General features: G+C 38.9%; 1 protein-coding gene across 3 annotated transcripts in view; it reads left to right on the plus strand.

The window, feature by feature from the left end:
- The first annotated feature begins 670 nt into the window (after positions 1 to 670).
- ABCB7 (ATP binding cassette subfamily B member 7) overlaps positions 671 to 14,398 on the plus strand; it is a 53,901-nt gene continuing 40,173 nt past the window's right edge. For 2 of the 3 annotated variants that reach the window (XM_066356045.1, XM_066356046.1), the window contains exons 1-3: positions 671 to 888; positions 6,705 to 6,791; positions 14,022 to 14,141. In XM_066356045.1, coding sequence (XP_066212142.1) covers positions 718 to 888; positions 6,705 to 6,791; positions 14,022 to 14,141 — 378 coding nt within the window. In that variant the 5' untranslated portion in view covers positions 671 to 717. Of the gene's footprint in view, positions 889 to 6,704; positions 6,792 to 14,021; positions 14,142 to 14,293; positions 14,378 to 14,398 lie in introns of those variants that run through there. The other variant, XM_066356047.1, reaches the window with a different exon arrangement.

Consider the following 14,398-nt stretch of genomic DNA (forward strand, 5'->3'; position numbering starts at 1 on the left):
TATCTTTCTATCTATCTATCATCTATCTATCTATCAATCTATCTAAATGATATTCTTAACTGAAATTCAAATTTAACGGTGCATCCTGCATGTAGTTTATCTGGGAAATCTAGGAAAAGAGAAAAAGTCAATATTAGGCTCTGGCTGGCTGGCTCATTGGTAGAGCATTGGCCCAGCGTGGGAAAGTCCTGAGTTCAATTCCTGGCCAGGGCCCAACAGGAGAAGGGCCCATCTGCTTCTCCACCCCTCCCCCTCTCCTTCCTCTCTGTCTCTCTCTTCCCCTCCCACATCCAAGGCTCCACTGGAGCAGAGTTGGCTTGGGCGCTGAGGATGGTTCCATGGCCTCCGCCTCAGGCGCTAAGAAGAGCTTGGTTGCTGAGCAACACCGGAGATGGGCAGAGCATCGTCCCCTGGTGGGCATGCCAGGTGGATCCCGGTCGGGCACATGCGGGAGTCTATCTCTTTGCCTCCCTGCTTCTCACTTCAAAAAAGAAAAGAAAAAGACAATATTAGTCTGACATTTCCGGTTGTGTAACTAAAACGTTGCAAAGGCCCATTCAAGAAGAAAATAATCGGCTGCGCCAGAAGTACCTGAATCTTAAGAGAAGCTATTTCCGGTCTTGGGAGCCGGGAAAATGAGGGGGAGGGAAAGAGGCCTAGTCCGGTCCGTCAGCATCCCACAATCCTCTGCGGTGGGTTCCTGTTTCCTCGCTCAAGATGGCGTTGCTCGCGATACATTCCTGGCGCTGGGCTGCCGCGGCGGCTGCTTTCGAAAAGCGTCTGCACCTGGCGATTCTAATCCGGCCTCTCGGTTCGTCGGTGCGCGGTGCAGGTCCGCCATGGGGACCTCGTCAGCTCCGCATCCCAGTAAGCGCTCAAGTCTCCCAGGTGAGATACCGTTCCCATGGAAGAGTAGGGGTGAAGGGCAAGGCACTTACGGGGCGGGGGGGAGAACACTGCCCTTCGTAACCTCGGATCAGAGAAAGAGAAAAGAAAGGTTGGGAAGGCTCTAACTCGGAACAGCAGGAGTGAAGGAAGTTAGGGTGACTCATTTTGAGAAAAACGGTGAAGAAAACCTTGGGCAATACAGCACAGGAGATTCGGCCGGGATGTACCGGGCAGAGGTCACTCTTGGAACGCCCGTGACTCGCACAGCGTTGTGACACTATGTTCTCTTCGGGGGAGATGGCGTGGACAACATACCCATCCTGCTTACCTTTGTAAATGCAAAGGAAAACCTTCCAAAGTTGGTGATGGAATGTGGAACTAGTTTGCCAATTCTTCCTATGTTACTCAGTTGGAAGGACCGTGTATAGAGCACCCGAAAGACTACAAGCTTAGTTATAAATGAACCTGGGAAATTACCGTATTTCCCCATTTATAAGGCGCACCTCCCCCCAAAATGTGGAGTCTAAAAACTGGGTGCGTCTGATACAGTGGTTGTAGATTTTTTTTTTTTACTTGTCTTTCCCACATTTTCGCTCTTGTATGCATTTTATAATGGATAAAACTTGAGTTCAATAACTTTATGTAACATTTTTTTGCGTCGAATCTCGCCCCCCCCCAATAAATGCGTCTTATACATGGGGAAATACGGTATGTTGGCGCCCTTTTTTTTTTTTTTTTTTTTTTATATAACTTCCTTTGGGGAAATACGGAAAGTGGGCGCTTGTTAACTCCCTAACAGGACTGGTTGATAAGCCAAAACCGTTATCTTTCTCTCCAAAACATAGACCGTCCTCAGTTTATATATAAACACGATTGTCCTGTGATCCAAAAATACTGTTCTGTGTACACAGGTCGCTTTGGAATCTATAAGGGTATTTATCTTTAATGAGTGGAGATATAGTGCCTCTTACTATTTGTGTCCATGATCATCTCTCAAGAACAACTCTTAAAACAATTATTTGTACTTCACTGTATCTTTTTATTTCTGATATATTGACAAAACATTTCATTGCTACCACTCGTCATCAGTATTACTAAACTACTGTCAAATAAGTATGAAAAACAACAACCTTTTAACGTTTTGATCCCTCATCAGCAAATATTGAATGTCTGCTTTGTACGTAGCACTAAGCTACATAATAGGTACCAAAAGAAATACATAGGTTAATGCCTTCAGCATTGGTTCATTCAGTTAAGGAGACTGCATCTGTGTACTACAACACTAAAAAACAAGACAATACATTAAATCTCAAATGAATAGTATAAGGAATAAGTGCTATAGGCATGCAGAGGAAATAGTGATAATTAAGGACCAGATTATAGGGTGGATCTCTTGCTGGTGCCAAAACTGGTGAGAACATTCCAAGCAGAAAGAACAACACTAGGGAAATTATCTTTACTCTGCTTTTTTAGAGTGTGTAGTTTTAAGATTTAGATTTCACGGTATGAGATGCATATCAGGTAATTACAGTGATTACTGGAAAGACACAGAATGTAATTAGAGAATGGAAAACAGAATTTAGGAAAAATTTAGGATGTTTTTAATTGGATTATTTTGCTTGGAAATGAAGAGGGTCAGAAGTGATTCAGTGACATTTAAAGTTCACAACAATCCCTTATGACACTTTTTATTTCTGAGGCATCTGTTATATTGTCTATTCTTTCATTTCTGATTTTATTCATTTGAGTGTTTCTTTTTTTCTTAGTCTCTAGCTAAAGGTTTGTTGATTGTGTTTATCTTTCCAAAAAAAATCAACTTTAGTTTGTTGATTAATTTTCAATTTTTTTTCTTTGTATTATTACTGCTCTAGTCTTTATTATTTCCTTCCTTCTGCTATATATAGGTTTAGTTTGCTCTTCTTTAACTGCCTTTAAGTGAAATGTAAGATTGTTTATTTGAGATTGTCTCAGTTCAGGCTACTTTAAGAAAGTACCGGAGGCTTATGAACAACTTAAATTTATTTTCATGGTTCTGATGGCTGGGAAATCTAACATCAAGGTGCCTCAGTAGATTCAGTGTCTGGTGAGGGCCTACTTCCTGGTTTATACATGACTGTCTTCTTGCTGTATCTTTACGTGGTGAACTGGTCCAAGAATCTCTCTGGGGTTTCTATTATCAGGGCAATACTGCCATTATTGAGGCTGTACTTTTATTAGCTAGTCACGTCTCAAAGGCCTCACCTCCAAATATGATTGCATCATGAATTATGTTTCAACATAGGAATTTTTTGAGGGGGAAATTCAGCCTATTTCAGAGATCTTTTTGATGTAGTGTTTATAACTATGAACATTCCTCTTATTATTACTTTTATTAATTTTGGTAAGTTGTGTTTTACTATTTGCTTATCTCAAGAATCTTTTAAAATTTCCTTTTGGTTTCCTCTTTAACCCAATGGTTGTTCAAGATTGTGTTGAATAATTTCCAAGTATTTGTCACTTCTCATTTTGTGGCTATTGCTGGTTTCTACTTTCATTCCATTGTTGAAAAATATACCTGGGAATTATTTACATCTTCTTAAATTTGTGAAGATTTGTTTTGTGACCTAACATATGATCTATACTGGAGAGTGTTTTGAGTATGAGCTTGAGAAGATTGTGTGTTCTTTTGCTGTTGTGTGTTAAGTTCTGTATATGTCTGTTAGATCTATGTATAGTGTTGTTGAAGTTGGCTGTTTTTTTTATTGTTTGTATGTTCTGTTTATTATAAGTAGAGTATTATAGTCCACTACTGTCCTTAGCTCTGTCAATATTTGTACTTTTAGGTGCTCTGATGTGTGTGTATATATTTATAATGTTATATCTTCCTGTTGAATTAGCCCTTTTATCATTATGTAATGACATATTTTGTCTCTAGAGAGAAGTTTAGACTTAAAGTCTATTTTGTCTGATATATTAGGGCCATCCCTGCCCTCTTTGGTTGCTAAGTACGTGAAATATGTTTTTTCATATGCTTGTTGCCCTTTTTACTTATTTTTATTTGTTTTACAGAGTAATCACTCCTTGGAGACAAGGACCACGGCGCCTAGCATATCCTGGGTCCTGGTTGACAGTCTGGCCATAACAGCTGAGTGATGAATGAATGATTTGAGGCATATATGTGGGCCCAGGCTCTCTTACTTATATCTCTCCTTGGAAGCATCTGTCTAAGGACACAAATTTATGACTGTCGTGAGGTAGCAAGGGGTCTGAGGGTTTGAGCAACAGAAAGAAGCTGGTGTGGCCATAGGAGCCCAGCAAGCAGTAAGATGAGGCCCGAGAGCTAGGCCAAGGCCAAGTCAACCAGGGCCTTGAAGGACATGGTAAGGCATTTAGATCTGGTCTTGAGAAATAAGAAGCCACTGCAACTTTGAGGCCGAGTGCCATGTTTCTGTGGCTCCCATGTCACCATGTTTGCTTTCTGCTTTGCTAGACTGATAGTCCTTTAAAGGCAAGACCCTCATATTTTTCATGGCATAGGCCTAGGACTTCCCTCCAAGTGACATGGAGGAACAATGAATTAATTGAAAAAATATATTCTTCATTTTATTATTATTTGCTGCTTTGCATCAGTCAATGAAAAAAATGAAACACAACTCGGAGTAAAATTAGGATTCATATTTTACAAGTGTCTCTTTCTGCACCACTGAGTGCATCTTTCAACCATATCACCCTGGCTTGGAATTGATGACAAATACAGTGAACACAGGACTGAGAACCCTTTTTTGTACAATAAAAAGGAACATTTGCTGAGTAAATTAACAGTGCAAATGAGATTGGAGAGGAAAGCTTAAATTACACATGCAAACTGTTTATTATATTTTAGTAGGGCCAATTTAAATTAAAATATCCATACTTGAGTTGCCAACCACTTGTTTAACAATATTCCATAATGCAGGAAGCTTTCCACCCGTACCCACAAAAAATATTAGTTTGAACTAATGCTATTTAACTATATCTGGATGATTCATATTAAATTATTTCAATGCTCAGTTTATTGGTTTATGACATTTAGTGGTTATCATTGCTTGTCTGGGAAAGCTCTTTATCTCTTTTCTCAACTTTAAAGGATAGCCTTGCTGGGTAATCTTGGTTATAGGTTTTTTTTCTTTTCATCATTTTAATATTTTATTCAGTTTCTTTGGCCTAAAAAGTTCCTGTTGAGAAGTAAGCTGATGGTCTTAGAGGAGCTTCCTGGTAGGAAAGTTTAAGTGTACTTTTTCTCTTGCTGCTTTTAAATTTTTCTCTTTTTCTTTACTCTTTGCCATTTTAACTGTCATGTGACTTGGTATGGGTCTCTTTGGATTCATCTTATTTGAGACATGTAGCGCTTCTTGGACTTCCTACTTCAACACTTGCTACCCAAGACTTCCACAATGCCTAGCCGACACTCTACTGCTCAGCCAACTGGCCAGGGTTAAATTTCTTTTTCAAAGATTTTATTGTTTGAGTTTAGGTAAAGGAGAGAGAAAAAGGTGTGGAGAGGTGAGAAGCAGGAATCATCAACTCATTGTTGCTTCTCGTATATGCCTTGATTGGGCAAGGCTGGGGTTTTGAACCAGAGACCTCAGCAGTCCAGGTCAGTGCTTTATCTGCAGTGCTACCACAGGTCACGCTAGGGGACAGCGGCACCCGGGAAGCGGTGGCTGCTGACGTGGAGTGCTGCTTTGCTTTCCAAATTGCTAATTCAGTTCTCCGCTTCATTTTATCTGCTGTTGATTCCTTCTAGTGTATCTTCATTTCATTTATTGTATTCATTTCTGACTGGTTCCTTTTTATGGATCCTATGTTCCTTTTTATGCTTGCTATTTCTTTGCTGAAGTTCTCACTAAGTGCCTTGAACATCCTTATAACCAGTGTTTTGAACTATGTTTCAGGTAGATTGCTTGCTTTCATTTCATTAGTTCTCTTTTGGAGTTTTGTCTTCTTCTTTCATTTGGGACATGTTTCTTTGTCTTCTCATTTTGGCTACATCTCTGTGTTCAGTTTTATGGATTAGGTAGGTATGGTATGTTTCCTAGTCTTTTCAGAGTGGCCTTATGTAGTAGGTGTCTTGCAGGTCTCAGTGGTACTGTATCCGTGATACCTGAGCTGGGTGTTCCAGGAGTGTCCCTTGTGTGTGTTGTGTGTGCCCTCCTATTGCAGTTGAGCCTTAGTTGCTGTCTGCTCATTAGTGGGTTGGATTGATTCTGAGGCTGACTTCTTGTCAGAATTGGCTATGATACCAGCACATGAAATGCTATGTGGGGATTGAGCCCACACTATGTGGGATTCACCCACCATGGGCTTTGGTGTCTGCTGATAGCTCTATTTTATAAGCTAATCCAACCAGCATTGAAATATACACCACCTATGTGCAAAATTCTCTGTTATATGCAGTGGGAGATACAAAGATAAAAGATACCATCTCTAATCTTAAGAAATTTACCATGTAATAGGAGAGACAAAACATCTGTGCACCTTCCTATAGCATAAGTAGACTATGCAATATTAAAAACACTTTGTTTCTAAATGTATATATGTGAGCTGAAATAAGAACAAAATCAGTTGTGTCAAATCAACTATATTAAATTGTACAGCAAAACTGGATACACGTGGAAAGCAACTGGGATATCATTAATTAACCGTATAATATACTTTACTTGGCAATGATAGAGTAACAGATTACACAGTATTATAGTAAGAAATGACAGTAAGAAAGCTAATATATTAAGGTCACACTTTTAACAATCTGGTATTCTGTAATGGCTAATGGATGCGTTGGTATCATCTTCAACTAGGCTCTCCAGGTGTGGCCTCTGATAGAAAAGAGGACGTGCTGGCATGGTCACGCAGGAGGAGGACTGCACACAGACCCGAAAGAAGGGGTAAGAACCAATAACAAGTAACTAGAAATTTACATACATGATTACGTTTCCATGGCAGTTATATCAAAGATGATCATATTCTGAAATCCTTTGATTAACTCATGTAACTGCAGATTTTCTAATACAAAACCATATGAATCGACTATTGTTACACAGAAGAGATTTTCTGAGGCCTAAAACAAATAAAAAATTGATAATTGATTTAAAAAGACAAAAAGTTTATCAACCTAAACATTTTAGTGCTTTATTAAACTAGCATTGATTGAGGTCTATGTATAATCTAGCTTTATAAATAGGTAAATTAGACTTAACATTTACAAGTCATTTGTGTGTGTGTGTGTGAGTGAAAGAGAGGAGTTTGTGTGTATTTTAAAGTTAACGTTTTCCCTTCTGTATAGTTATTTTAGAAAAGTCCTAGAATGTACCCTGGGTTCATGGTAAATCCTTTGTCTACCTCATCCATTTATTTATCCATATCCTTTATCATTATTAATACCAAACAGACAAGTTAAACAGTAGGGCCATTAAAATTACAAGATTTAATTGTATAATACTTTTCCCAAGTAAGTGAAAAATGTCATTTGAATACAGTTATACAATTTTTCATGTAGTCCTCTTACTCTGAGCTTGCCTTTGTTTTTTCCTCCAACTTGACCCAACCAGGATGTATATGGTAATTCTAAGTAGAAATTACATTTTTAGGGTTATTGGCAATTGATGAATTTTATGTAAAGGTGTTCTAAATTATTGACACTTGAAGATTTCCTATAGCCATTTTACGTTTTGTTTTCTGGTAGCTCTGTCTTGTTTGTTCCTTCTTTTTTTTTGTTTCTGTCAGTTTATTTTGTTTGCTGGTATTCCTTACTTCTTTCCCATTTCTTTTTTTAAGCTGTGTGTTTTAGTAGTGGCTTTTTCGTGGGTGGTTATCATTAAGTTTATTAAGAGAAAAATGTTTATATGTACAAGAGTCCTTTGTCATATGAGTGCACTCTATCCTCCTTTGCTACTGCAGGTCTTTATCCTCTCCCATTTTATGCAATTGTCACAGATTATTCTTGTTTTTATTGTGACTTTGCTGGATCTTTTTCTTGTAGTGTTAAGTTGTTTTGTTCTTTGTGTCTGGTTGCATAACTTCCTTGAGTATTTCCTACAGGGGTGGGGGGGTTGGTGATAAATTCGTTAGCTTCTGTATGTCTACAAAAGTTTTTATTTCTCCTTCGTATTTGATGGACAGTTTTGATGGATAATAGTATTCTTGGCTGGTAATTCCTCTGTTTCAGTACTTTGAATGTTTGGGTCCACTGTCTTCTCACTTGTAGAGTTGTGACTGACAAGTCAGATGACAACCTAATGAGCCTTTCTTGATATAATATGTTTTCGAACCTTTTCTTCCAAGCTGATATCTAGGGAAAAAAATACAATAAAAATTTTGTTATCATTCGAAATTGCTAGTGAGCCAGTTTTAATTCCTTTTATTGTTACCCTTGTGCTTATACCACATACTAACACATAGTTTTATATTGTAAAGGGGCTTTAAATATAAGTTCAGTGTTTTAAATTTGAGCCATACTATATTGTATATATTTCGGCAGAGAAGGAAGTAGATTCAGCCTGACCAGTGGTGACTCAGTTGAAAAAGCATATTGACCCAGAATGCTGGGGTCCCTGGTTCGAAGCCCCAGGGACGATGGCTCTGAGTGTGGGCTCATCAGTGCAGGGTTACTGGCTTGAGCAAGGGAATTGTCTGTATGATCCCAAAGCTGAACAACTTAAGCCCAAAGGTCTCTGGTGTGAAAAGCCCAGGGTCACTGGCTTGAGCAAAAGGTCACTGTCTCAGCTGGAGCCCCCCGTCAACGCACATATGAGAAGCAAGCACTAAACAACTAAAATGTCACAAGTATGAGTTGGTGCTTCTCACCATCTTACCCACATCCCTGCCTCTTTCTCTCTCTCCAAAAAAAAAGTAGATTCAGTCCTACTTTTATAGGCTTTTAATGATATTTATATAGGATTCAATTTTAGAGTACTTTTTATCGTCATGATATAATCATCACAGTTAACATTTTAAAAATAAAATTTAAATTCTACCAACTGTAAAATGATAACCTGAAATATTAAAGAATTTCATGTTTTCTATTCATTTATAAGTGAGGCTTAAAGAAAAATTATTATGATATTAAGTATTGATTACCATATTTTTCATTCCATAAGATGCACTTATTTTCCCCAAAAGTGGAGGGGAAAATGCCCGTGCATCTTGTGGAGTGAATGTTCTTTTTTTAGCTGCTGTGGGTTCCTGGACAACTACAAGAGTACTTGAACATTAAAGTCTCTTCTCATTTGTTAATAACAGTGCTAATGGTTGTTAATACTGCTGTTAAGTTCACATTGTTGAAATATTATTGTGTTGGCTCAGCGTTAGAGCGTCAGCTAGCGTGCGGAGGACCCGGGTTCGATTCTCGGCCAGGGCACACAGGAGAGGCGCCCATTTGCTTCTCCACCCCTCCGCCGCGCTTTCCTCTCTGTCTCTCTCTTCCCCTCCCGCAGCCAAGGCTCCATTGGAGCAAGGATGGCTCGGGCGCTGGGGATGGCTCTGTGGCCTCTGCCTCAGGCGCTAGAGTGGCTCTGGTCGCAACATGGCGACGCCCAGGATGGGCAGAGCATCACCCCCTGGTGGGCAGAGCGTCGCCCCTGGTGGGCGTGCCAGGTGGATCCTGGTCGGGCGCATGCGGGAGTCTGTCTGACTGTCTCTCCCTGTTTCCAGCTTCAGAAAAATGGAAAAAAAAAAAGAAAAAAAAAAAAAGAAATATTGTGGTATATTTTATTAATTTTTTTTTTTCTGAAGTTGAAAACGGGGAGGCAGTCAGACTCCCGCATGCGCCTGACCGGGATCCACCCGGCATGCCCACCAGGGGGCAATGCTCTGCCCATCTTGGGGCATTGCTCTGCCACAATCAGAGCCATTCTAGTGCCTGAGGCAGAGGCCACAGAGCCATCCTCAGCGCCAGGGCAAACTTTGTTCCAATGGAGCCTCAACTGCGGGATGGGAAGAGAGAGACAGAGAGGAAGGAGAGGGGGAGGGGTGGAGAATCAGATGGGTGCTTCTCCTGTGTGCCCTGGCCGGGAATCGAACCCGGGACTACTGCACGCCAGGCTGATGCTCTACTACTGAGCCTATTTTATTAAATATTTTAACACAGCATTTGGTTCAGAATATTTTTTTTTCTTATTTTCTTTCTTAAAACCCTAGGTGTGTCAGGTGTGTCTTATGAAGTGAAAAATACGATACTTCAGTTATTTTGACCCTTGGGAAAGAGTTTCCTATCCTTGAATTTTTATTTCCTATACTATAGCATAATTACTCTTTACACAGTGTGTTTTCAAAGAACTCAATTTCTTGTCATCCTATTTGACATTTCCTACCTCTTCTTTAAGAATTCTATCTTAAAGGGGTGTTGTACATTGCTTAGTCTGTAATGAAAAGATGGCTTCATGTCAAGGTTATGTCCAATTCAGTCTCAAGCTTGTGTCTGGTCTCTTATTTATTTATAGTGATAGGAGAATAGACCCTTGTCTATGGCACTTATATGAGTAATAGGTTTGAATTCTGTCACTACATTTTCTAGAAATGTCTTTCAGGATTACCATTGGGTTTCCCGTGTGAATTAACTGATGATTTTGAAAGATGGTAGATTGTCATTCAGTATTTGAATTGAGGTCTTCAGTTTTATTTTACTCTTGTGTAGCATGAATAAGTTGGTTTAAAAATGTTTTAAATGTGCCTCAGCCTCTGAAATGTGTGTTTAATTTGGCCTGTACTTTTAAAAAAATGTATTATTTTTAAAACTTTATAATTTATCTAAACTATAACTGAAGGAATGTATTTTACACCTTAATGAAATCATAATGCATGATTACACATCTTTGGAACCCATTTTGTTTCATGAAATGGTGGCATTTTATGCTCTTAGTTATAACTTCTCTGTGTCCTTATTGAAAAGATTTTGTGGTGTATTGTAGAAGGTTTTGACAGAGTATTTCTAACAGTATGTGAGCTACAGAAAAGACAAGCAAGCACAAAGAAGAATATAAAAAATCATCAGTGATCCCTCTTACAGCTACTAATGTTAACACTTTGGGGAGTTTATTACTTTCTATATACATTTGTATGCATGTGTAAACTCTTACACAAATCACATTTTTCTCCACGAAAAATAACTTTTTTTTTAGTATTTTTCTGAAGTTGGAAATGGGGAGGCAGTCAGACAGACTCCTGCATGCGCCCGACCGGGATCCACCCAGCATGCCCATCTGGGGCGTTGCTCTGTTGCAACCAGAGCCATTCTAGCGCCTGAGGCAGAGGCCACGGAGCCATCCTCAGCGCCTGGGCCATCTTTGCTCCAGTAGAGCCTTGGCTGTAGGAGAGGAAGAGAGAGACAGAGAGGAAGGAGAGGGGGAGGGGTGGAGAAGCAGATGGGCACTTCTCCTGTGTGCCCTGGCCGGGAATCGAACCCAGGACTCCTGAACACCCAGCCAACGCTCTACCACTGAGCCAACTGGCCAGGGCCAAAAAATAACTTTTTAATTCTGCTTTTTTCACTTAACATGTGTCTGTGTTGCTACATATATTTCTGAATGGCTATAGTTTGTTGTGTGCATTCACTGTAATTTTTTAAACAAGGTTCTACATTGTTATTTAGGCTATTTCCATTTTTTCCCCTATTAAAACGTCATGGGAATAAATATAGCTACATTTTTTTTTCTTCTATATTTGTTTAGTACTTAGTATAGGTCAGTCAGCCAGTGTATTTGGTATTGGGTTACAACAGTGATCACAAAACACAAAGTCACTAATCACATGGAATTTGAATTCTAGCAGGAGAGGAGATGTTAATCAAATAAGCACATTGCTGTGTATGTAGTTCATAACTGAAATTAATATTCTGAATAAAAAGGAATAATGTTTTGTGAATGCTGCTTGAACTGGCAATTACATAATTGTAAGAGGTTGTGGGTGGTGTGGGTTGACATTTGAAAGAGAGATTATTCCTGATACAGTGAATGGTATTGTGCAAAGGCCCTGTGGCAGGGATTATAGCATATTTGAGAAACTTAAAGAAGGCCAGTGTGGTATGAACGTTGAAAGCAGTGGTATAGGATATGGCTAGAGAGGTAGTCAGGGCCTGCCCAAGCAGAGCCTCATAAACCGTGTTGTGGACTTGATTCTAAGAGTGATAGATGTCTTTGAGGATTTTTAAGCTGAGAATAATATCTGATTGCAGGATGATCTAATTGTATAGGGAATAGAGTGGATTCAAGAAGATCATATAGGAGGTTGATGCAGTGGTTTTGGTAAGAAAATGATAGCTTGGATTAGGTTGGTGGAGGAAATAAAAAGAAGTGAACAGATTCAAGAGATTTGGAGGGAGTAAATTGATTCAAATTGTAACATATTGTGAAGTATTTTTTTTAAAAGCATAAGTTCCCAGAAATGTCATTCTCAAGACAAAGAGTAGAATTATTTTAAAAGCTTATGGAGATATATCAAGTTGCTTTCCAGAAAGATTGTTTCAGTGTACGCTTCCATTAACAGCGCATTAGAGTGCTCATTTCCATACTCTTCACCAGCAATGAGCATTACCGTTGTTTTTTTTTTCTTTTTAATACCTTTCCTCAAAATTGAGCCATTACTTTAATTTTTAAAAAGGGTTTTGTTTCTTTTTTACCAACTATAATAACATAGTAGTTTTGGAGTAACCGTTTGTGTGTATGTGTGTGTGTGTGTTTGTGTGTGTGTGTGTGTGTGTAACAGAGAGAGAGAGGGACAGATAGGGATGGACAGACAGGAGGGAGTTAGATGAGAAGCATCAATTCTTCGTTGCGGCTCCTTAGTCTCCTTAGTTGTTCATTGATTGCTTTCTCATACGTGCCTTGATGGGGTGGGGGCAAAGCAGAGTGAGTGATGCCTTGTTCAAGATAGAGATCTTGGGTTCAAGCCAGCAACCTTGGGCTTCAACCCAGCAACATTGGGCTTTAAACCAGTGACCTTTGTGCTCAAGCCAGAGACAATGGGGTCATGTCTATGATCCCATGCTCAAGCCAGCAACCCTGCGCTCAAGCTGGTGACCTTGGGGTTTCGAACCTGGGTCCTCTGCATCCCAGGCCGGTGCTCTATCCACTGTGCAACTGCCTGGTCAGGCTAAATCAAAAGATTTAATGGGAATGTTGCCTTGGGAACATGGGTAAAAGACAATGTAAAGTAGATTTAAGTTAGATTTGCGTGATGTAAACTTAATTTTTGTTTAATTTTTAAATAACCCAACCTCTGCCAAGACTCCTGCTTTCCTAAACACTGGATTATAACTCTGTTCTATCATGAGTTTGGAGTTAGGGCTACAAACTATTTTAAATAAACATACTGATAAAGACCTGAAAGTAATAAAGATTTTGACCACAAAATGGAAATAGGTAAATGTTCAAATTTTATGTCATGTTTTAATAGTTTAATAGGCAAGAAATAAATGATGTATAGCATATGTCCCCTTATCCCCACTTAATGACTTTTTGGTAATATAAGTTTAAGTATAGCTGAAAGTAAGAAATTAAGAGAAATGAGTAGGTTTTTCAAAGCAATTTAAAGTTTCTTTTTCTCCAAAACAGTTTGAGTTTGAAAGATGGACCTTAGATTCAGACCATAAGTTATGTTTGCCTGACCTATATGGTAGTGCAGTGGATAAACTGTCAACCTAGAATGCTGAGGTCGCTGGTTCAAAACCCCAGGCTTGCCTTAGTCAACGCATATAGGAGAAGCAATCATGAGTTGATGCTTCCCGTTTCTCTCCCCTGCCTTTCTCTCTTTCCCATTCCTAAAACTCCATAAATAAAATCTTAAAGGAAAAGAATACAAGTTATGTTTATAATGTTTTTATATTTTTCTCGAAGAGTTACCATATTTTTCACTCCATAAGACGCACCTGACCATAAGACACACCTAAGGTTTTAAGGAGGAAAATAAGAAAAAAAATATTCTGAATAAAATGGTGTGTTAAAATACTTAATAAAATACCATATTTTTTACTTCATAAGATGCACGGGCATTTTCCCCTCCACTTTTGAGGGGGAAAAGATGCATCTTATGGAGCAAACAATACAGTACATAATTCTACATTATTGAAATATAGTTATATTTGAAATAACATGTTACTTGCTGCTTTGTTTTCTCTTCAACAGTTAAAAGATGTTGATACTCAGAAAATCATAAAAGCAATGCTTTCTTATGTGTGGCCCAAAGACAGGCCAGATCTACGAGCTAGAGTTGCCATTTCTCTGGGATTTTTGGGTTGTGCCAAGGTAAGAATAAAAGAAATTAAGTGTTGTTTGTTGCCATAAGAAATGCTATGATAATTTCTAGTAATGAAACTTGGGCTGATTTAAGCCATTGTGGGGGGAGCATTGTCAACTTTTAGGACCCTTATTTTTATAACTCTTTTATGCAGTCATCAGAAATGATATGATAATGCCTGATTTATCTGTGGATCAGACTTAACAACAGCTTCAACTTAATGGAATTCATTCCTGAAACCAGGGTAAGATACCAGATCATTTAT

The sequence above is a fragment of the Saccopteryx leptura genome, chromosome X (genome assembly GCF_036850995.1).
Source record: "Saccopteryx leptura isolate mSacLep1 chromosome X, mSacLep1_pri_phased_curated, whole genome shotgun sequence".
In the NCBI taxonomy this organism is placed as follows: Eukaryota; Metazoa; Chordata; class Mammalia; order Chiroptera; family Emballonuridae; genus Saccopteryx; species Saccopteryx leptura.